The following is a 22,300-nucleotide window of genomic DNA, read 5'->3' as shown; positions in this document are numbered from 1 at the left end:
TTGATTTGAAAGTTTTTTCTGTTTTCCTTTGCCAGGTCTTTAAACCCCGTACTTGCCCTGAAGCCGTAACATTGTGCAGCCGGCTATTAGAGTACACGCCAGATACTCGCCTCTCCCCACTTCAGGCCTGTGCACACTCCTACTTCGATGAGCTACGTGACCCCAACACACGCCTCCCCAGTGGACGCGAGTTACCTCCTATCTTCAACTTCAGCTCTGTAGGTTGGTGTCTGATATAAAGTAGAAACCAGTGGCACTGGAGAGATTCCAAGAGTAGGTATGTGACAGTGTAGAATTACCAGACTTCATATTTACTGTGTTTTTGTCTCCTTGTCCCTTTCAGAGCTCTCCATTCAGCCTTCGCTGAACTCCACCCTCATACCCCCACACCTCCAGTCTTCTCATTTGCATGGTAAGTACCTTGTAATACCAAATGCCAGAGTAGCAGCCAGTACACTAGCTACACTAAGCACAAAACGCGTAAGGCAACTAGTATAACTGTTTTTCAACAAGTATTGTTGGTTCTACAAAGCCTGAATTGGATCGTTTTCGTCAGGGGCTTGTCAGTATGGTTACTGTGGTGGCCTCTTGCCCTATCCTAAAAAATAATCTATGTAATTTTACTCAGGGCATTTCTCAGAGCACTTAAAGGATAAGTAAACCTATAAACAAGTGAATGTAAAATTGAGGGTGCTATCCTAAGCACTTTTGCAATGTACATTCATTATTTATTTAGTTTTTATGCCAAGATATTAAGAATTAAGATATGAATGAATCTAGTTACAACAGTGCCACCTGCTGGTCAGTTTCCCACCAGTCTGACCACCAAGTAGTCAAAGTTGTCAGGAGAAAGAAAAACCTTTCCTAAGCAGAAGAACATCAGAGCAGCCTCTTTCTTTCTCCTGACAACTTCCTTGACTACTTGGTGGTCAGACTGGTGGGAAACTGACCAGCAGGTGGCGCTGTCTTAACAAAATGAATTTATATTAACATGTATCCTTTAATCTCTTGGAATTAAAGAAAAATATATAATGAATGTACATTGCAAACGTGCTTAGAATATCCCCCTGATCAATTTTACATTCACTTATTTTAAAGGTTTACCTTTAAATTAAATTTTAGTATGATCTAGAAAGTGATATTCTGAAACAACTTGCAATTGGTTTTTATTTGTGGTTTTTGCGTTTTTATTCAGCAGCTCTTCAATTTGCATTTTCAGCTGGTTGCTAGGGTGCAAATTATCCCAGCAACTGTGCACTAATTTGAATAAGAGACTGGGAATAGAATATGGCTTGAATAGAAAGGCGAGTAATAAAACGTAGCAATAACATTAAATTTGTAGCCTTATGGTTCCTTTGTTTTTAGAGTGAGTCAGGAGAAAAAGATGATCAAAAATAAATAATGACAACCAATTGAAAAGTTGCTTAGATTAGGCCATTCTATAACATACTAAAAGTTAACAGAAAGGTGAACCAGCCTTTTAATTGAATTAAATTCATTGTATGTTGGTTATTTGAGATATTTGCAGTTAGATTTGAAGCAACGTAGGGGGTTCTTCACAGTGAGGACAGTGAGGTTGTGGAATGCACTGCCGGGTGATGTTGTGATGCTGATTCAGTTAATGACTATAAGAGGGACTTGGATGATTTCTTGGACAGACATAATATCAAAGGCTATTGTGATACTAAACTCTATAGTTAGTATAGATATGGGTATATAGAATTTAATTAAAAGTAGGGAGGGGTGTGTATATGTTTGCTGGGTTTTTTTATTTGGAGGGGTTGAACTTGATGGACTTTGTCTTTTTTCAACCCAATTTAACTATGTAACTATGTAAGATTATAAAACCAGGCCTACAGCTCAGCAGCTTTAACTGTGCGCTTCTTGTATAGTCGGTTAAGACTAAGGTCACTAAACTGCTAAGATTGAGAGTTGCTCTAGAATTTGGCAGCCATTTAAAGGCAAAATCACTATCCAACTTTACTTCTCTTTGCAAATATGCAGCATTCATTTTCTCACATATATGTTCATAAATTTCCCCCCTTCTTAAGGTGACGTGAGACCTGGATCAGACAGGCTGAAAAGCAGTGAGGTGGCAGAGCTGAACAGCTCCTGAGGAGTGCATCCTTCCCCAATCCCCCCACTTCTCTTCAATGGACACTCAACCAATCCTGCTCCCACCAGAACTTATTTACTGGCACCCAACTCTGGGGCTGGTCAGTTGATGGTGTCGGTAGGGTTGTTTTGTTCTTTTTGCCTCCTGTCCTACTCACTCCTGATGCTGAACATGTTAGGGGATAGCCACATCACTCACTCCAGATTACCTACAACAATGGATCACTTGGATGGTGCAGAGGTTTAGAATCAATACTTTGTGACTCTTTGTAAACTCTGCTTCACACCCCACATAGATCCTACCAGTTTGACTGTGGCACTACTCTGAGGTATTCCTGCCTGACAGACCTCTGTACCCCTGTTACAGGCTGAAAGCCGCAATCAAAATTATCTAAAGGCCATTTGGTAAATACATTGCTTTTCTGAGCTTTTCTCATTGGATAGGGAGAGATTAGTATGTTCTCCAATTTAAAGGAACGGTAAGGGCAGAAACACACATGGAGATTCAGGGAGATTAGTCATCCGGCCTCTTATTCGGTTGACCAATCTCCCCGAACTGCCTTCGGGCAACTTCGGGAAAACAAATCGCTTCAAGTGCCATCCCGTTGGCAGTTAAGATTCTAGCCAGCGAGAAGGCAGTTCGGAGGCTTTTTTTTTTTTTTTTTTTTTTTGATCGTCTTTTTCTTCTGACTTTTTTTGCTGGGCGTCTGAATCTCCCAAATCTCCACGTGCATCTCTACCCTAACACCAAAAAATTAGTGTTTTAAAGATAATAAAAATATAATGCAGTGTTGCCCTGCACTGGTAAGGATCTGGACACACAGGCAGATTCAGGGAGATTAGTCGCCCCGGCAACCAATCGCCTCTTCTTTGGGTTGACAATTGAACCGAATTGCCTTCCCACCAGGCTAGAATGAAAAATCGCCAATCACGGCGCTTAGTTTTCTGAAATTGCCTCACGAGGAACCTTTGATCGACTTCTGGAAAACGAAGCACCACGAGTGCCATCCCACTGGTGATTTTTCATTATAGCCGGTGGCAAGGCAGTTCGGGGAGATTGTCGCCTAGAAGAAGAGGAGATTTGTCGCCGGGCAACTAATCTTTCCGAATCTGCCTGTGTGCCCTTACCCTAAAACTGATGTGTTTGCTTCAGAAACACTACTATTGTTTATATAAATAAGCTGCTGTGTAGCAATGGGGGCAGCCATTCAAAGGAGAAAAGGCTCATGTTACACAGCAGATAAGTTCTGTAGAACATAATGGTGTTATCTGTTATCCACTATTTAAACCTGTGCCATGTAACCTTTTTTCAATTTCCGCCATTGCTACACAGCAGCTTGTTTATATAAACAATAGTAGTGTTTCTGAAGCAAACACACCAGTTTTACCAGTGCAGGGCAACACTACATTATATTTTCATTACTTTAAAACACTTTCATTTTTTGTTGTCACTGTCCATTTAAAGCAGTTGCTGAACCTCTACCAACAGAACCATTGCCTGCCAAGGCCCCAAATTCTGTGGTTCAGCTAGAGCTGTAGCGCTCCGTGCACTATTATGTCATATAAGTCAACCAGGTGAGTTAAATTCAGTTGTTCACAGTGAAATTCTTGGTGAATTAATCTTTGCCTCAAATGCAAAGCCTTGATTTGCTGCCTCCTAGAAACACAGCCTGGATTCAGTCTTAGGATATTGCTGCACCAATGGCCTCTAGCAGAAATCACAATGCTAGTCTGGCTGTTACCGTTCATGATGCAAAGTGGACTGACATAGAGCAGTGACACCTTCACTATAAAAGCAGCCAAAAGGATTACATTGTGTTTCCCCTAGAAAGCTGCATCTAGGGAATTAAATTTGATCCCTGCTGCCTTCTGTATTATGCTGGGTACAGCAGCTCACCCAACCTTGCTTAGCTTTCTCCCTGGAAATAAGATGTTACTCTGTAGTAATGGGACAAAGCTGAGTAAGGGAGAGACTGCTGGGCTTCATGCTACTCCTGGAATTATCTTATTATAATAAATAGATTATTTTGGGGGCCATGCCTGCAGCTTTACAGGGGACAAAAATGTCATTATGCAGCTCACTGGAACAATATGAATAGCATTATTAATTGTAAGATTTTAACTCCGTTCTTTCCCTGTGCCCAGTTGATTGTGACCATCAGAAAGAAAAAAATCTTCCGTTTAGATCTGCCAGTGACTTGTGTATGCGACCAAGCTGAGTGACATTCAGAAAGGTTTATATACGCATTCAATAGAAATCCAGGGCAGTGATTTTTAAACATATCTTGGCCTTTAAATGAGAATAGGTTGCGTTGCCCTCCTTCACTTCCTGTGAATCCTGAAGCCATTTTTTCTGTTTGGATCATTATAAGTGATGGTGGGGGAGCCAGTGCATAGCAGGTAGTTTGCCCCGTGGCAGCCATTGTGTAAGGCCTTTCTCTGCAGAGGGATTGGCCGGCCATACTACCAAATTTTGTACTTGTGTAACTGGTTTTAATTGACTTTACTGAAGTCGGCCCAACCATTTAGCTTACTCTAGCTTCTGCTTCTGTGCTGTGAATGTGGAGTCGTTAGAATAAGGCTGATGATACTTGTCTGGATGGTCTCATAGGAATGGGAACGTACGGGGGGGGGGGGGGAATCTGAAAGAAGCGGCTAGAACCCTAAATGGAGCCGGCAACTCCTAACTGCCCTGGGATTGTCTGCTGTCGGGTCCAGACTTCTATATGTACCCTTGTTTCACAAGAAGGTGTTTTTAAAATATATTTTAAATCCCTGTTATTTTTAATTAACCCCCTACTCTTTATAGGTAGCACCTTAGTACTGTGCTTTGTTCCCTAATAGCCAGGGCAAGCTGCTGGGTTCTTTGTGTATAATCCTATTTCTCGCAGTGGCTGGGACGGGAGAGTAACCCTTTCTGTGCTGGGAGGGCAATGACTCTGAATCACTTTGCTTCCAGGTGACCGCTCTCTGGCTGTATGTTTGTCTGGGGGAGAGAGAGGGTGCTGATGTTTGGGGGAGAGAAATGGTGCCGTCTGTCTGGTTGGGGGAGAGATAGGGTGCTGTCTTGTCTGTTTGGGGGAGAGAGCGAGGGTGCTGTCTGTCTGGGGGGGGAGAGAGGGTGGCGTCTGTCTGCTTGGGCAAGAGAGAGGGTGGCGTCTGTTTGGGGGAGAAAGAGGGTGCTGGCTATCTGGATCACCTCACTGCAGAGCACACAGGCATTTCTTATCCCACATTCTGTACCCCCCCCCCCCCCCCAAAAAAAATATTTAATTCTCCTTTGCTGGGTAAGGTTTTGAATTTTGTTTGTAAATATATATATTTTAGATCTTTTTTTTTTTTTCTTGCCTCATACTACAAATTCTTGTATCTAAGGAAATGTAGGTAATGATCTCTCTGTAAATATGTTAATTTTTTTTCTTAATGAAAAAAATGTTGAATCCTTCCTGATTTACCCCCACACCAAATTTTTTTTTTTTTCGGGTACCCTCCTTTTCCCTTTTTAATCGTTTTATTTCTCCGAACCCTTTCCTTTTTATTCCTGTTTTAGAATCGAGAAGTGAATACTGTATTGTTAGAAGCAAAACAAAAAGAGCCAGGATTAGTTTGTTAGGAGCCCGGCCTCTCTGGCTTCTGGTTTGTGAACGTGTACAGCAATGTTGAATAAATTATTGGCATGAAGAAGAGCCGTCTCACCGTGTCCTCGTCTTCTTAGACCTGCCTCCATCACGAGTGACCTCCAAAATGGCAGCTGAATAAGTATTTGGTCCAATGTATATTGTAACAGTCAGATTCAATGTGCAGGGTCTCTACAGTTATGAGCAGAACTCATTGGCCCCAGGCTATTTCTCTCCCAGAATTCATTCCAAAGGGCTGGATATTTCTAGTACAATCTATATAGAAGGGTTGCACTGCCTAAAGTGACGGTTTACCTTTAATTTAACTTTTAGTGTGATGTAACAAGACCATTTGCAATTGGGCTAGCAACCATGCACTGATTTGAATAGGAGAGGCCTGAATAGAAAGAGGAGTAATAAAAAGTAGTAGGGATGCACCGACTCCACTATTTTGGGTTCGGCCGAATCCTTTGCGAAAGATTCGTCCAAATACTGAACCGAATCCAACCCCTAATTTGCATATGCAAATTAGGGGTTGGATGGGGGAAAAAATGTACTTGTTTTCTGACAAAAAGTCACGTGATTTCCCTCCCTGCCGCTAATTTGTATATGTAAATTCGGTTTGGCCAGGCAGAAGGATTTGGCCGAATCCTGCTGAAAAAGGCCGAATCCCGGATTCGGTGCATCCCTAAAAAGTAGCAATAACAGTGCGTTTGTACAGAGCATTCATTTTAAATGGGGTCAGTGACCCCTATATGAAAGCTGGGATCAGTCAGAAGAAGGCAAATAATTAAAACATTACAACAAAATGAAGACCAATTGAATAGTTGATCCCCCCACCCACGTGCTGTGGATCCTCGTGTCATTTCTCAGATAGGCGCCAATGTAATAACCGGCAAAAATTCAACACTTCGCCAGTCAAAAATTAGCTCGGACACTGCTAGTTTACTAAAATGTGAAGTTTGGTCCCGGCTGACGGACGCTGTCGAATTTTTGCTAGTTACTATGCGAAGAAGCGCTAGCGTTCAATTCTGCCTAACACAACTTCACTACAGGTCTTGCGCTCAGGCTAATTTGCATACGGTGGGAAATGTAAAGTTGAATGGACCTCGTTATGTTACATGTTGCACCTAATACATTACATTTACACTGATGACTACACAGGAAGGGGGAACTATAATAAAGACAATAGAGTTGTTATTTTGCCCTACACATGAGCCCACTGTATAGTTTATGTTCCATATGTTAGGAAATGTAGGGGGGAAACCAGTTACACAAACATTTTTTAAAGACTTTTGCAGCCGATCACCCTGAGAAAAAATAAGACGCCAGCGTTTTTTGGTTTTTTTTTTACTTAGTTTTTCTACAAAAAAAAAAAAATATGTTGTAAGTGACAAAAGAATGAGGAAGATCTATACACTCCATTGCACTTTGCCTGGTCTGAGCTGGTGAAGGCAAGTCTGGTGAAAGAGGTAACGTTCAGTAAAATCTGCATTTTAGTGAATTTGCGAAGTAACAACCTTTACCAGAGCGAAAATTTGCCTGATGATAGAGTGTGATTCACCGCTAGCAACTGTCTCCTTCACTAGCGATGAGACGCCTGCGCCTGTTAGTAAACCAGTGAAGTCCCTGTGGGCGGTAATGCTGGCGAATCGTTGGCAGCGTTGGTCGCCCTTTATTAAATCTGCCCCATAGATGGATCTTGCATGACTGTGAGCAAAGTGAATTCAGGACGTAGATTCAACTGCACGTGTTCCTGAAGATCTGTCAGTCGTGTACAAGAGAGGACATGTTTGTGCTGCGCAGCAGATTGGTAGCAGGTCTGTACAATAAAACCCCCGGGCATAAAGAGTTTGCTGAGATTAAGAACAGGACAGGTCTACACCAAGCCCTGACATCAACCCAATGGAACCCCTGTGGCATGGATTGGAAAAGTGACTGTGAGCCAGGCCTGATCCCCCAACCTCACTAATGCTCTTGTGGCTGAATGGAAGCACCCCCCCCCAAGCAATTTTCCAACAGCCAGTGGGACCTTCCCAAAAGAGTAGGGGGAAAAGGAGGTTCAACGCTATATCCATGTAGAGGTATTGAATTCAAACATTATCTGTCCTGCTCTCTGCACTAATGATGGGATACGGTTATCTCTTCCATTGTAACCAATGTATGTTCTGTGTCTGCTTGGCCCATGGGCTGATTTGTTGGAGAATGTACCAGCTTGACCCCAAAGGGAACCATAGCCCTCTAACCTGCTCACCTGCCATTGTCCTTAAAGGAACAGTTCAGTGTGAAAATAAAAACTGTGTAAATAGAAAGGCTGTGCAAAATAAAAAATGTTTCTAATATAGTTAGTTAGGCAAATATGTAATATATAAAGGCCGGAGTGAACAGATGTTTAATAAAACAGCCAGAATCCAACTTCCTGCTTTTCAGCTCTATAACTCTGAGTTAGTCAGGGCCACATGGTACATTTCTGTTCAGTGAGTTTGTAATTGATCCTCAGCATTCAGCTCAGATTCAAAAGCAACAGATATGACCCATGTGGCCCCCCCTCAAGTCTCTGATTGGTTACTGCCTGGTAACCAGGGCAACCAGTCAGTGTAAACCAAGAGAGCTGAAAAGCAGGAAGTAGTGTTCTGACTGACATGTTATATATAAAATCACTCCAGCCTTTATACATTACATTTTTGGCTAACTAACTATATTAGAAACATGTTTTATTTTGCACAGCCTATCTATTTAGCCAGTTTTTATTTTTACACTGAACAATTCCTTTAAAGTACTGACACAAAAGAATCTCCTCTTCAATTTGAACATTAAGAGGCAGATTTATCAAGGGTCGAATAGTCCATTTAAATTTTCAACTTTAAAAAAATCACACATTTGAATTTTAATCCCCCTATTCAAATGTAAATTTGAAAGTGAGATTTATCATACCTCGACCAGGGAAAGAGTCCTAATTCGAACATTCGCTTGTTCATGTACAAGTCGATGCAGAGGTCCGTTGAGCCATTTGGAGATGTTATTAGCCTTCCTGACACTCAAAGTTTTTTGTTTTATTTTTGGGAGAAAAATTAGATTCGTATGAATTAAATACGATTTAAATTTTCTATTCTGTACCATTGGATCGAATATTAGCCATTTGAATTTTTTTCTCAAATTCCCTCCCAGTCGCAACAAACCATTATTTAAAAAAAAACCCTCCCACCCCACATAGACTTTCCCAGCCAAATGCCCCTTACATTTTACTTACCACTTGGGGCAGATTCAGGGATCGGAGTTCACGGCAGCCATCTTTGGAAATCTGAGAATGAGGCTGACGGAGCAGTTCATGTGCAGTTGGAGCAATTTCCTGGTTTGCGACAAGCGCGCATGTGCCGAAAGACACAGACCCAGAAGATGACTGGCGTGAAATGCAATTCCTGCATCTGAGGAGTAAGTGAAAAGTTAGGGGCTGGGGGGAAAAGGGAGGGGGTCTATGTGGTGTGGTGGTAGGGTTTTTTTTTCTCCTTTAAAGGAATTGTCCAGTGTAAAAATAAAAACTGGTTAATTAGAGGTTTTCTAACGGATCCCATACCAGTACAATTTTTATTTTATACCTATTACTCCATTTTTACCTACAGAATGTGCCCCTCCCCTCATCCAGCAAACCAGTTTAAGGACCACCCCCCTCTCCCATGGGGAGGCCACATAAAGGAGAAGACCAGCATCTAGAGCAATGTTTTTTTTTACTCATGAGCCACATTCAAATGTATAAATAAGTTGGAGAGCAACGTAAGCATGCAAAATGTTTTCGACAATGCCAAATATGGGCTGTGATTGGCTATTGGTAGTCCCTATGAGGATGTGTAGCCTAGGAGACTCTGGCAGAGCACAAGGTTTTTATAGAACCAAAACTTGCCTCCAAACCAGGAATTGAAAAATAAGCTCTTGCTTTGAGACCACTGAGAGCAACATCCAAGGGGTCATAGAGCCACATGTTACTCACGAGCTACTGGTTGGGGACCACTGATCTAGGGAGACATCACTATCTTATCCAAAAGCAAATTCAGTTTTAGTCTGTCTGGTTTTTCTCCTTTAAGGAACCTCATCCAGCTCCACTTCTTTTTTCTCATTGGAGAACCCAATGGTGTGATGGGCAGTCAGAATGGAAGCCGAGCAGCTTGTTAGGTAGTCCAGCAGTCACAGGGCTCAGACTGGCTATTGTAATGCTGAGATACACGTGGCTTTTCTTCTATAAAGATCAGGCTAAAAGTGACAGAGTTAATGTTGCGTGCAAGGGAAGTGATTTGATTCTGCTTTATGAATTGAAATATTCATGGGCACAAAGTGTAGCAGGACAAGCGTGTATTTTATATGATGGGTGGCGTGTTTCATGAGAACCCTGCGCTCAGGGACAGCAGCTTTATACTGTAGAATTAACGATGTGTCATTGCGGGTATTAGCTCACTACATACAGGGTTTCACTTTTATATGTAGACCAGTAGAATTGGGGTCACCATGTAATGTTAAAGGAGAACTACAATGAATGTGGCTAAAAATGTCATATTTTATATACTGAACTTATTGCACCAGCCTAAAGTTTCAGCTTGTCAATAGTAGCAATGATCCAGGACTTCAAACTTGTCACAGGGGGTCACCATCTTGGAAAGTGTCTGCGACACTCACATGCTCAGTGGGCTCTGAGCAGCTGTTGAGAAGCTAAGCTTAGGGGTCGTCACTAATTATCCAGCAGAAAATGAGGTTGGTCTGTAATATAAGCTGATGCTACAGGGCCAATTATTAAATTCTGCTGCTAATTGCACTGGTTTCTGTGCTGCCATGTAGTAATTATCTGTATTAATTACTAATCAGCCTTATATTGTGACATTTCTATTCTATGTGTACTGTATATTGTGAGTGGGTCCCTAAGCTCAGTAAGTGACAGCAGCACAGAGCATGTGCAGTGAATCAGCAGAAAAGAAGATGGGGAGCTACTGGGGCATCTTTGGAGACACAGATCTTTACTGCTAAAGGGCTGTGGTTGCCTTGGGCTGGTACAGATGCACAAAACATAATATACAACATTTCTAGCTACTTCTTTAGTTAAGTGAAAAAATGTCAGGTCATAGTGCAGAATTCTGCACTGAAATCCATTTCACAAAAGAGCAGATTTTTTCATATTTATTTTTAAAATCTGACATGGGGCTAGACATTATCAGATTCCCATCTGGCCCCAGTCACATGACTTGTGCTCTGATAAACTTCAGTCACTCTTTACTGCTGTACTGCAAGTTGGAGGGATATCACCCCTCTCCCTTTCCCCCAGCAGCCTAACAACAGAACAATGGGAAGGTAACCTGATAGCAGCTCCCTAACACAAGATAACAACTGCCTGGTAGATCTAAGAGCAGCACTCAATAGTAAAATCCAGGTCCGACTGCGACATGTTCAGTTACATTGAGTAGGAGAAACAACAGTCTGCCAGAAAGCAGTTCCATCCTAAAGTGCTGGCTCTTTCTGAAAGCACATGACCAGGCAAAATTACCTGAGATGCACCTACACACCAATATTACAACTAAATAAATACACTTGCTGGTTCAGGAATGAAATTTTACACGGTAGAGCGAGTTATTTGCAGTGTAAACAGTGTAATTTAGAAATAAAAACTACACCATAAAAACCATGACAGAATCCCTTTAAGCTTTAGTTCTCCTTTAAGGGCTCCTATACACAGGGATTCCACCAGATCTGGAGATTCCAAGAACACTAAGGCCCAAACAGCCCCACCAGCCAGTCTTTGGCATCTTACAGTAGCCACTTTGGCATTTGCCATATTCCATAAATTGCGAGTCGGGGCCTGGATGTATAATCATGAGCGCACTGAATCAGTCCAATCCAATGGCAAGGGAAACAGCTCCTCAGATTAGAAAATGAGCAAAGGTGCATGGGTGTGATTGCATCACTTTACTCAAAACACGGGTCACCCACACTTGCATGGTGTATGTAGTTGAACCCACAAGTAGCCAGCCCCACTCTTACTCACAGGACACGTGTTTTTTAATCCACATTCTGAGTGGAGCCGGTCATTGCACTGCAGTCTCATTCAGGGGAGAGGCCTATAGGCGGGTGATATTGGTGCTCCGCTCTGTGACCTTGAACTCTGAGTGCCAGACAGAGGCGGTGGGATTACACAATGTACTGCACAATCCTGCTCAATGATTCCCAGAGGAAGGTCAGAAAGTGGACTGGTCCCAGCAAGGATTTGATCAAAGTTACTACACAACTTGCACTATGTGTAATCACAGTTCAGCACTCAAATCTGACGCTTGCATGTGGATAAACCAGAAGTATACTAGAAGAATGTTTTATGGACTGATAAAGCCAAATAAAACTTTTTGGCTTAAATGAGAAGTGTAACATTTGGAGAAAGAAAAATACTGCATTCCAGCATAACAAATTTATCCCATCTGAGAAACATGGCGTTGGGAATGCTCTAGTTTGGGCCTGTTTTGCTGCATCTCGGCCTGGATGGCTTGCCATTATAGAGGAAACTATGAGTTCTGAACTATATCAGAGAATTCTGAAGGAAAACGTCAAGATATCTGTAAGTGAAGTAAATCTCAACGAGCAAGACAACAATCCTAAACACACAAGTCGTTCTACCAAAGAATGGTTAAAGAACAATAAAGTGAATATTCTGGAATGTTAAAGTCCTGACCTTAATCCATTTGAAATGTTGTGGAAAGGCCTAAAGCGAGTGGTTCATGTGAAGAAAACAATAACATCCAAGAGCTGAAGCTGTTCTGTATGGAGGAATGGGCTAAAACTCCTACGAGTGGATAAGCAGGACTGAAGAACAGTTACCGCAAATGTTTAGTTGCAGTTATTGCTGCACAAGGGGGTCACACCAAATACTGAGCGGATGTCGGTGAATATGGATTCAGAAACGTTAATGGATCATTATTTTCAATAAATACATGAACAAATATATTCATTTGTACTTAATTTAAGTAGGTTTTCTTCATCTACTTTTAGGACTTGAAAATGTGAAAATCAGATGAGGTTTTAGGTCACATTCATATAAAAATATAGAATTTTTAAAAAGGAATTGTTCAGTATAAAAATAAAAACTGGGTAAATAGATAGGCTGTGCAAAATAAAAATGTTTCTAATATAGTTAGTTAGGCAAAAATGTAATGTATAAAGGCTGGAGTGACTGGATCTCTAACATAATAGCCAGAAAACTACTTCCTGCTTTGCAGCTCTCCACTGATTGGTTACCAGGCAGTAACCAATCAGTGACTTGAGGGGGGGGGGGGCACATGGGCCATAACTGTTGCTTTTGAATCTGAGCTGAATGCTGAGGATCAATTACAAACTCACTGAACAGAAATGTACCATGTGCCCCCCCCTTCAAGTCACTGACTAACTCAGAGTTAGAGAGCTGAAAAGCAGGAAGTAGAGTTCTGGCTATTATATTAGTCATTCAGTCACTCCAGCCTTTATACATTACATTTTTGACTAAGTGCAGCATGTTGTAAATCTGTATAAGTCCCAGAATTGGATCCAGTGGTGTGACCAAAACCATGCCAGCTTCATACACAGATACTTTAATAAACACGGGTTACATTTCAGCGATCTAACTAGACTGCCTGACTAAAGCTGTCCATACAGATTCTGTCTAGACAGGAAACATTTCCCTCAGTAGGCTGAAAAGAAGTGAAGAGGAGCTGCAACTATTTTTCACTCACTGCTGTTCTGATCGCTCAGGTGGCAAGAACACTAAAAGTGCGGCCATGCAAGTACAGGTATGGGATCCGTTATCCGGAAACCCGTTATACAGAAAACTCTGAATTCTGGAAAGGCCATCTCCCATAGTCTCCATTTTATCCAAATAATTCACATTTTTAAAAATGATTTCCGTTTTCTCTGTAATAATAAAACAGGAGCTTGTACTCGTTCCCAACTAAGATATAATTAATCCTTATTGGAAGCAAAACCAGCCTATTGGGTTTATTTAATGTTTACATGATTTACAGGTCCCGAGCATTCTGGATAAAAGGTCCCATACCTGTACATGGTCCCTAATCTTTTTGGCCCATGGGTTAATCAGTCACAGTGACATCCGACTTGTGTTTGCCCTTTGGATTGTAAACTCTTGTGGGGCCCTCTAATGCTATTCTTCTCTGTAAAAACTGGTTTGTTAAAATTTCTTGTAAAATTCTTGGTTATTCTAAATTAATTTAAAGTGCTGCATAATGCTTTTGCTGGTGCTATATAAATTAAAGTTGTTTATAATGACCACCTTAAAGGAAAACTATACCCCCCAAACAATGTAGGTCTCTATAAAAAGATCTTCCTTCAGATAAAGTTGAATCAGCACTGAAAAGCTTAAGGGAAGTAAGCAGTACAGCAAATAGTAGTATATAGTGTAGTATATTTATACTCCTTTTTTATATATGCCAGCACGCTTTCCAAAACTCTCAATTGTACAGAGATAGCATGCACGGCTGACTCAAGTGACTCGCATACGTGGAAAATTCAAATCACCATCTGTGGTTGTTTTGGGTACTCACAAACGTTTAAATGAAAAAAGCGCCCAACTATTAGATCAATCCTCGTCTGTACCTCCCATCCTCCGTTTTGGCTTAAATATGGAGCTAAAGAATATAGTATAAAACCCTTTTATTTAGTGATACAAATATTTAAAAACACTTACAAATAAAACATGGGTTCAAGCATCGCAAAAAGCCACCAGTCCAATGTCCACCTGCACTCGCAGTAAATGGTGGACATTGGACTGGAGGCTTTTTGCGGGCTGACATATATAAAAAAGGAGTATAAATATACTACACTATAGACTAAAAAATCCCATTTTTACTATCTTTAATGAAAAAGAAACCTATCTCCAATATTCTTTTATTAAAAAATGTGTACCGTTTTTATAAGAACCCTGACTGTATGCAGTGAAATTCTCCCTTCATTTACTGCTGTGGATAGGAATTGTCAGATGGTCCCTAACTGCTGAGCAGGGAAACAATCATACTTATGAACAGCAGGGGGAGCCCCCGCCTTACTTCCCAGCCATGCAGAACTCAAGCAGCTTTGTTTATGACGATCCCTAAGCAGCCCAGACCACACTGAGCATGTGCACAGTCTTAGTCTTGCAAAGATGTTTAACAAAGTTACAAGATGGTGACCCCCTGTAGCCAACTTTGAAAGCATAAAGTATTTGTTTGATTAGGCTTGTGGTGCAGTAAGTTCATGTTTATATTTAGTATACAAAATACAGCATTTCCTTTAAAGGGAACCCAAGTCACTGAGTAGGCCTAAAGGTCATAAAATAAAATAAGTAATTAAAATAAGTAATATTTTCTGCAAAGGAGTAACTCATATAAATTATAATTTTGTTCCCATAGACCTTAGTTTAGTTGACTGATTGCAGCTAAGAGATAAGTGCTTGTCATGGGTGTAAACGCCAGCCATTCAATTCCCCCCCCCCCCAGACCACTGTTTATGCTGCAGAAAAAACAATGTTTTGTTCAGGGTTCTTTCTATCATTAACACGCGGAAGCCTAGATATAAAAGTTAATATAAGGATGCAGGTTCCGCTCATTTAACAACATCAAAAAGAGAAAACGTTTTATTTACAAAGTGGATTAGAAATAATATTGCACTGGCTGCCTTCCAGTACAGTCAAATCATCTACCTGTAGATTACCTTCCAGAGCAGTTTGATATATTTCTACGGTCTCTACAAGGGGAATGGTCTCGACACTTTCCATTATTGCTATGGTCTCCACCATCTCTGTGCACATTATTGTCTGCTGTGGTTGAGCTACAGTTTCCTTATGTCTCTTGCGGTGGCTGCGCAAGTTGGACATGGTCTTGAAGCACTTGCCACATTCAGCACACGAGTGTGGACGTTCCCCCGTGTGGAGGTGCCTGTGTTCTGTCAGGTGCATAGATTGGACAAATGTCTTGCCACAGTCCTGGCAGTGATAGGGCCTCTCCCCAGTGTGCAGTCGATAATGCTCCCGCAAGTGCGTGGCCTGTCGGAAAGCTTTGCCACAGTCTGGGCAGGGATAAGGACGCTCTCCCGTATGAATGCGCTGATGAAGGCGCAAATTAAAGGAGGCCAGGAATGCTTTTCCACAGACTTCACACTTATGTGGCCGTTTTGCAGAGTGCCATCGCTGGTGCCTTTGAACATGTCGCTGGCTTGTAAAGCACTTCCCACAGACCTGACATTTGAAAGGGCGCTGATCTGAATGCACCATTAAGTGGAGTATTAAACTTGTTTTGGAATTCAGCTTTTTACCACAGGTGGGGCACACATATTGTCCATCCCTGTTGCTATGGCACTTGTGTTCTGCAAGCTGTGAATCCTCTTCAAAAACCATAGCGCAATGACGGCAGTGGAGCGGCTCTTTTCCCTGATGGCCAAGCTGGTGCAGCTCCAACAACTCCTTGCGCATGAAGGATTTGCTGCACTCGGCACATTTGTAAGTTAAGGCTCCGGTGTGAAGGCGTCGGTGTAACGTCAATTTGGAAGCCCTGTTGAATTCCATCCCGCACACTTCACAAGGGAACAGACTGGCACCAGTATGCAAGGTCCGATGCTGCTTCAGATTAGACTTCTGCGTGAAACCCTTTCCACAGAAGTCACATCTATATGGCTTTACCCCAGTGTGGGTGAGGTGGTGACATTTGAGACTGGAAATGGACCTATAGGCTTTCCCACAGTCTGTGCACTGGAATGGCCGTTCACCTGTGTGAGTGCGCATGTGATTTTGGAGATGCACTTTCTGCTTAAAGTGCTTTCCGCACACGGTACACTTGTGCTTCAGCTCCGCCGCGTGCACTACACGTTTATGTCGCACCATACGCAGGCGGGTGGAAAATTCTTTGCTGCACACTGGACATTTGAAGCTCTGGATGGTAATCCCTCCTTCTGACTGTGCATCTATAGGTGGAATATTTTTGACAACACCATTCATTTGGCATTTAGGATTATCTGCAACGTTTTTAACTTCTGAAACTACAGGGGATAACTCTGGTGTTTTGATCGTTACAGAAGGGGAAACCGCAGGCTGTTCTGCCAAAGAGGGGGGGGCTGGCACCTCTGTAGCAATGGGTTTTTCAGTTTTGGGAGTTGGCACTCCACTTTTTCCAGCATGAGTTCTTCGGTGGTATAAAAACTTTGTCATGTTGCTGAATGTTCTGCCACAGTGGCAGCGATGGAGGGGATCTGTAGTATGGCTTTTCCGGTGCAATACAAGAGTGATTTCTGTGCCAAAACCCAGGCCACAGTCTACACACAAATACAAGGCCTCTCCCCGATGCAGTCGCATGTGCTGCTCTAGTGATGCCTCTTTCTTAAACACTTTGTAGCAGTTTGGGCATTGAAGAGTTCCTTCAACATGAACACGACGATGCGACTGCAGTCGGTTGGCAGAGCTAAAGAGACGGTCACAATCTGGGCAAGGGTATTCCTCCGACTGGTGATCCTTGCGATGTTTCCGCAGCTCCTCTGAAGTGGTGTACTCTTTCTTGCACTCTTGACATCGATATACACGATGTGTGGTTCCTAAATCCTCTGCAGGCACCATTTCTTTTTCCTCCTGCAACCAATCTTTGCGTAATCTTTCAAGAATAGCAGGCGAGGGTGCACCATTTTCCACACTTTCACATGAAGGTGATGTTGCACACTCTTTCTCGGACACCATGAAGTGCCTTCCCTGGTGATCAAGGAATTCCTCAGGAGTGTGAAAAACCAGACTGCACTCAGAACATTCATATGGGTGCATCTCTGGGAGTTGTATAACCTCATCTTGCACTGTTATGGTTTCAGATGAAGTTGGTGGACATGTTGTAAGGGACTCCCCTGTGCTTGCCAAAGTAGCTGGAACCTCCATCCCCCAGCCATTTAGGGCCCTCTCATCTAGCAGTACATTCTGGAGACTAAGAAGGGCCTGGATACCAGAACTAGTTTGTAGGACCACACTCTGCGGAGACTCCTCTGACTGCTTTTCGTGCTTCAGACGGTGAGCTAGCCAGAGTTCAGGGGAAGTAAAGAGTTCCTTGCACTCGCAACACTGATAATGTATCTGGCTGGTTTCTGTGGATTGCGGAATTTCCCTCATGTGTGTTTCTTGGTGAAGTAAAAGCTCATCGGGAGTCAGAAGAACTTGACCACATTCCAAACACTGATATTGGCCGTCTTGTACCAAACTCTGAAGCTCACCAATCTCCAGTGACACATCCTGGGATAAAGCAGCTTGCGCACCCCCTCCAATATGGCTCTGTTGATGAAGCAGTACATCTTCCAGTGTGTTGTACAGAATGCCGCATTCAGAACACATGTACTGGTGCTGGAATAACACTGGAGACTGAACATCCTCTGCCATTATGGTAGAACATTCAATCTGTTGGCAGCAAAGAAAATAAAAGATAAATAGCAGGGACTTAACACCCATATTCCAAAAGTTTTTGCATGCTTCTGCAAAAGAACTGTATTAAAGTGATACTGGAAATTTTTATATATATATATATATATATATATATATATATATATATATATATATATATATATATATATATATATATATATATATATATATATATAATGTACATAGAAAGTTACTTATAGGTCATGTTTACCGTTTTTCGCTAATAGTTCTGCTTTTGTAAGTACAGTAGAACCCCCATTTTACGATTTTCAGGTGACCAGAAAAAATGGTGGAAAATGCAGGAAAATGTAAAATCAGGGAAATGTATTATGCATAATATATAGGTGGGACCACAAAACAACAGTGTAAAATGAGGGAAAACTTAAAATCAGGGGGTGTAAAATGGGGGTTCTACTGTAATTGTTACTTGAAGTTCCTAAACCTGACTGCTTTGCCAACCTGACTGTCCCTTCTCAACCTGTTTCTGAGTTTCTAATACTAACGCACTACTGGTGCACAAATATGGCAGCCCCTTATGGTGAAACATTGGGGCACCTGACAGGTAATGCAAAAGCATCAAGAAGTACTTTTACAGCAAAGTTATAAAGCTCGTACAAAGACTTAAGTCTGAAGTTTAATTTTAGGGGTCAGTATCATTAAAGGAGAAGGAAAGTCTTTTTGCACTTGGGGGTGACAAATGTTAGACACCCCCAAGTGATTGTATTTACTTACCCGATACCCCGAGCCGGTGCTCCTATCAGCAGAAAACTGCACCGGCCTGGGGTTATACCAGTGAGCACCACGGAGCAATCCTCTTCCGGCTTCTTCTTTCTTCAAATTTCCCGGGGCAGAATCATGCGCAGTAGAATGAAATAGCCGACTTTTTAGTTAAAGTTCAGCTTTTCGTTCTAATGCGCATGCACAGCCGCGACAAGAAAGAAGAAGCGGGAAGAGGATTGCTCCGTGGTGCTCGCTGGTATAACCCCGGGATGGGGCCGTTTTCTGCTGATAGGAGCACTGGCCCGGGGTTTCAGGTAAGTAAAAGGTGATTGTGCGCCTGAAACGTCGCTATTGTAATTCTGTCTGAGGACTAAGCCCTTTTTTATTAAAGGCCTTTTAAAGATACTACAAACGTGTGGTGCTGTCTATTTGCTGATTGGATTTCAGGTAAGTAAATACAATCACTTGGGTGTGCCTAACATTTGGCACCCCAAGTGCAAGAAGACTTTCCTTCTCATTTAAGTGTAGGAGCTGTTGATGTAAAATGTTTGCAAACTGCCTCATCTGCAATGTTAGTTAATGATATCTTATGCCCGCAGTTTCTATGTATAGAAGCTGTGTGTATGTATATGTATATACACACACACACACATATATATATTAGTCAATGCTAAGCAGCCACTATTGAATCCGGACTTCTTTGGATAAATTTGGGTGCAGGGTCAAAAGTAGTATATACAAATCAGTTCAAAGACCCGCTGCACTTCTGTGATTAATTAAATTGCTTTTATGTTGTGCATATCATACATCCAATGTTTCGGCCCACATTAGGGCAAAAGGCCAAAACGTACAATTTATTTAATCAATATGCAATATATTTAAAGGGATACTGTCATGGAAAAAAATTTTTTTTCCAAAATGAATCAGTTAATAGTGCCGCTCCAGCAGAATTCTGCACTGAATCCATTTCTCAAAAGAGCAAACAGATTTTTTTATATTCAATTTTGAAATCTGACATGGGGCTAGACATTTTGTCAATTTCCCAGCTGCCCCTGGTCATGTGACTTGTGCCTGCACTTTAGGAGAGAAATGCTTTCTGGCAGGCTGCTGTTTTTCCTTCTCAATGTAACTGAATGTGTCTCAGTGAGACATGAGTTTTTACTATTGAGTGTTGTTCTTAGATCTACCAGGCAGCTGTTATCTTGTGTTAGGGAGCTGCTATCTGGTTACCTTCCCATTGTTCTTTTGTTTGGCTGATGGGGGAAAAAAGGGAGGGGGTGATATCACTCCAACTTGCAGTACAGCAGTAAAGAGTGATTAAAGTTTATCAGAGCACACGTCACATGACTTGGGGCAGCTGGGAAATTGACAATATGTCTAGCCCCATGTCAGATTTCAAAATTGAATATAAAAAAAATGTGTTTACTCTTTTGAGAAATGGATTTCAGTGCAGAATTCTGCTGGAGCAGCACTATTTACTGATTCATTTTGAAAAAATTTTTTTTTCCATGACAGTATCCCTTTAAGCTGGCCAACTACGTCAAAGTCATCCCATATCTGGCCAGTCCTACGTTTAATTTTCATCTGATTCATTAAGAATTCAATTGCTTCATTATACATTTTACAAAGGGACTAGGTTTTACCTGCAACTTACTAGCTGCTGTCAAAGTAAAACTCCCAAACTTGGCTGCCCTTTTATTAGACACCTGTCATTTACAGGATATTCATAGCTTTTGTGTATTTTATATATATATATATACACACACACACACACACCCTTCTAAGGATCAACATTTCAGAGGGGCTGAACCTTTTCCTTCATCAGGTTTCCACCCTCCCCAGAAATCCTGTTTGTGTGGTTTAGTCTGACATTTTGCCTGTCCCACTGCCACATGTGCACCTGATCCAGTTGTATCTAATACTAAATAGAAACTAATTCTAACTACATTGCCACTAAGCGAGACTGGGAGGAGCCCAATGCAAATACAGTAGAGAGTCGTGGAGGTTTGAAGCTACTGTATATTATACACATTATTGCCTGACAGGCCTAAGCTGTAACTGACTGACAAGCAGCGACTACAACTCCCAGCAGCAATGTAATATGTACGTAAGAGAAGCCTATCAGCCATTCTAATCCCTCTCCTGTCACTGCAAATGCTCTGACGGACACCTTCCCGCCCTGCTATTAACGCGGCCTGCTCCTCTCCACACAACAGCCTCCCGCGCCCGCAAAAACACGCACTGACCCAATCACAGAACACTCACCGGTGCCACAAACTCACACGTTGCGCCTCACTGCCTCCTTTCAGCAGCCGCTGTCTCTCTCTCTCTTGCGCACTCTCCAGCATCCCTTCCTCTTACTGGCTGCTCGGGCTCAGCCAATCATTGGATGCCTCACGACGTTCTTCCTGATTCGACGCCTCGTCTGACGTCGCCTAAAAAGAGAACGAGGCTAGTAGGAAAGAGCAACGGCCGGGCCTTAGATAGGCGTGGTAAGAAGAAGAGCCAATCAGAATTGAAGTTTGGCGTGGAGGCGGGTCGCTTTGTATGTTGTGAAAGCTGATTGATTCTCTGTACATTGTCCTGTAGCAGAATGAACTTGAGATAATACGGAGAGCGATAAGGGTCCAGGTTGCCTGTTTTCCAACCAAATTCGGCTACTAATTTAAAACCCAGACTGTTTTTGAACGTACAAACTAGCCAAGGTACTTTTTGGGCCTTTGTACGTTGGAAACTAGCCAAAGTTTTACTTTGCCCTAATGTGCTAAGCCTACATCTCCCAGTGCATGTTGGGTAATGTCGTTTTTTGTTTAACAATTTCCCGACTGCTAAGTTTAATGTAAGACTACATTAGTTCTAACCCCAGCCCTAAACCCAGCATGCAATGGGACTGACTTGTGTAGAAGTCAGCTGTTACCGAAGTCTCCCATCCCTCTTAAGCATTCTCACATTTTCCAGTGACTTTCCTTAATTTCAGACAATTTTTGGGCAAACATCTGGGCTGGTTTTATAGCCGACTTTGGCTGTTTTTAAAAATTAGACCTGACAACTCTGGTCTGTTTATACTATTACTTTTCCCTATGCACTGAAGCATTGGTTTCCATGTAGTATTTGAACAATAAAACTGTATGCTCATTGCAGATTGCCCCTTATCTGCCCATTAATTGTCCTATTACGTTATTGCTGCACCTCAATGTGTTTGCCCCTCCTCTGATATTATTCCACCCCTTATCAACATGCTTCTGCAGCCTAGCCCTAACCCTAGTCCTAACCCTAGTCCTAGCCCTAACCCTAGCCCTAACCCTAGTCCTAACTCTAGCCCTAACCCTAGCCCTAACCCTAGCCCTGCAATGACACACTAAGGGGGTTATTTATTAAAGTATGAATGCAACAAAAACTCAAGTTCTTTTAATATAAA

The 22,300-nt window shown here is 42.1% G+C and overlaps 2 protein-coding genes across 3 annotated transcripts in view; one reads left to right on the top strand and one right to left on the bottom strand.

The window, feature by feature from the left end:
• Positions 1-2,609, top strand: part of gsk3a.S (glycogen synthase kinase 3 alpha S homeolog) — a 47,637-nt gene extending 45,028 nt beyond the window's left edge. For both annotated transcript variants that reach the window (XM_018228118.2, XM_018228117.2), the window contains exons 9-11: positions 36-222; positions 344-412; positions 2,052-2,609. In XM_018228118.2, coding sequence (XP_018083607.1) covers positions 36-222; positions 344-412; positions 2,052-2,116 — 321 coding nt within the window. In that variant the 3' untranslated portion in view covers positions 2,117-2,609. The remainder of the gene's footprint in view (positions 1-35; positions 223-343; positions 413-2,051) is intronic.
• Positions 2,610-15,326: 12,717 nt separating this feature from the next.
• znf526.S (zinc finger protein 526 S homeolog) lies at positions 15,327-21,329 on the bottom strand. Its single transcript, XM_018228115.2, has 2 exons — positions 21,165-21,329; positions 15,327-18,138 (listed from the first exon to the last, which is right to left on the bottom strand). The coding sequence occupies exons 1-2, from the start codon at positions 21,228-21,230 to the stop codon at positions 15,355-15,357; spliced, it is 2,850 nt and encodes a 949-aa protein (XP_018083604.1). The 5' UTR covers positions 21,231-21,329; the 3' UTR covers positions 15,327-15,354.
• Between the last annotated feature and the right edge of the window lie 971 nt (positions 21,330-22,300).

Source organism: Xenopus laevis, chromosome 7S, assembly GCF_017654675.1.
Source record: "Xenopus laevis strain J_2021 chromosome 7S, Xenopus_laevis_v10.1, whole genome shotgun sequence".
NCBI classification, from domain to species: Eukaryota; Metazoa; Chordata; class Amphibia; order Anura; family Pipidae; genus Xenopus; species Xenopus laevis.
Note: the sequence above shows the minus strand (reverse complement) of the source record. Positions and strands in the feature narration are given on the sequence as shown.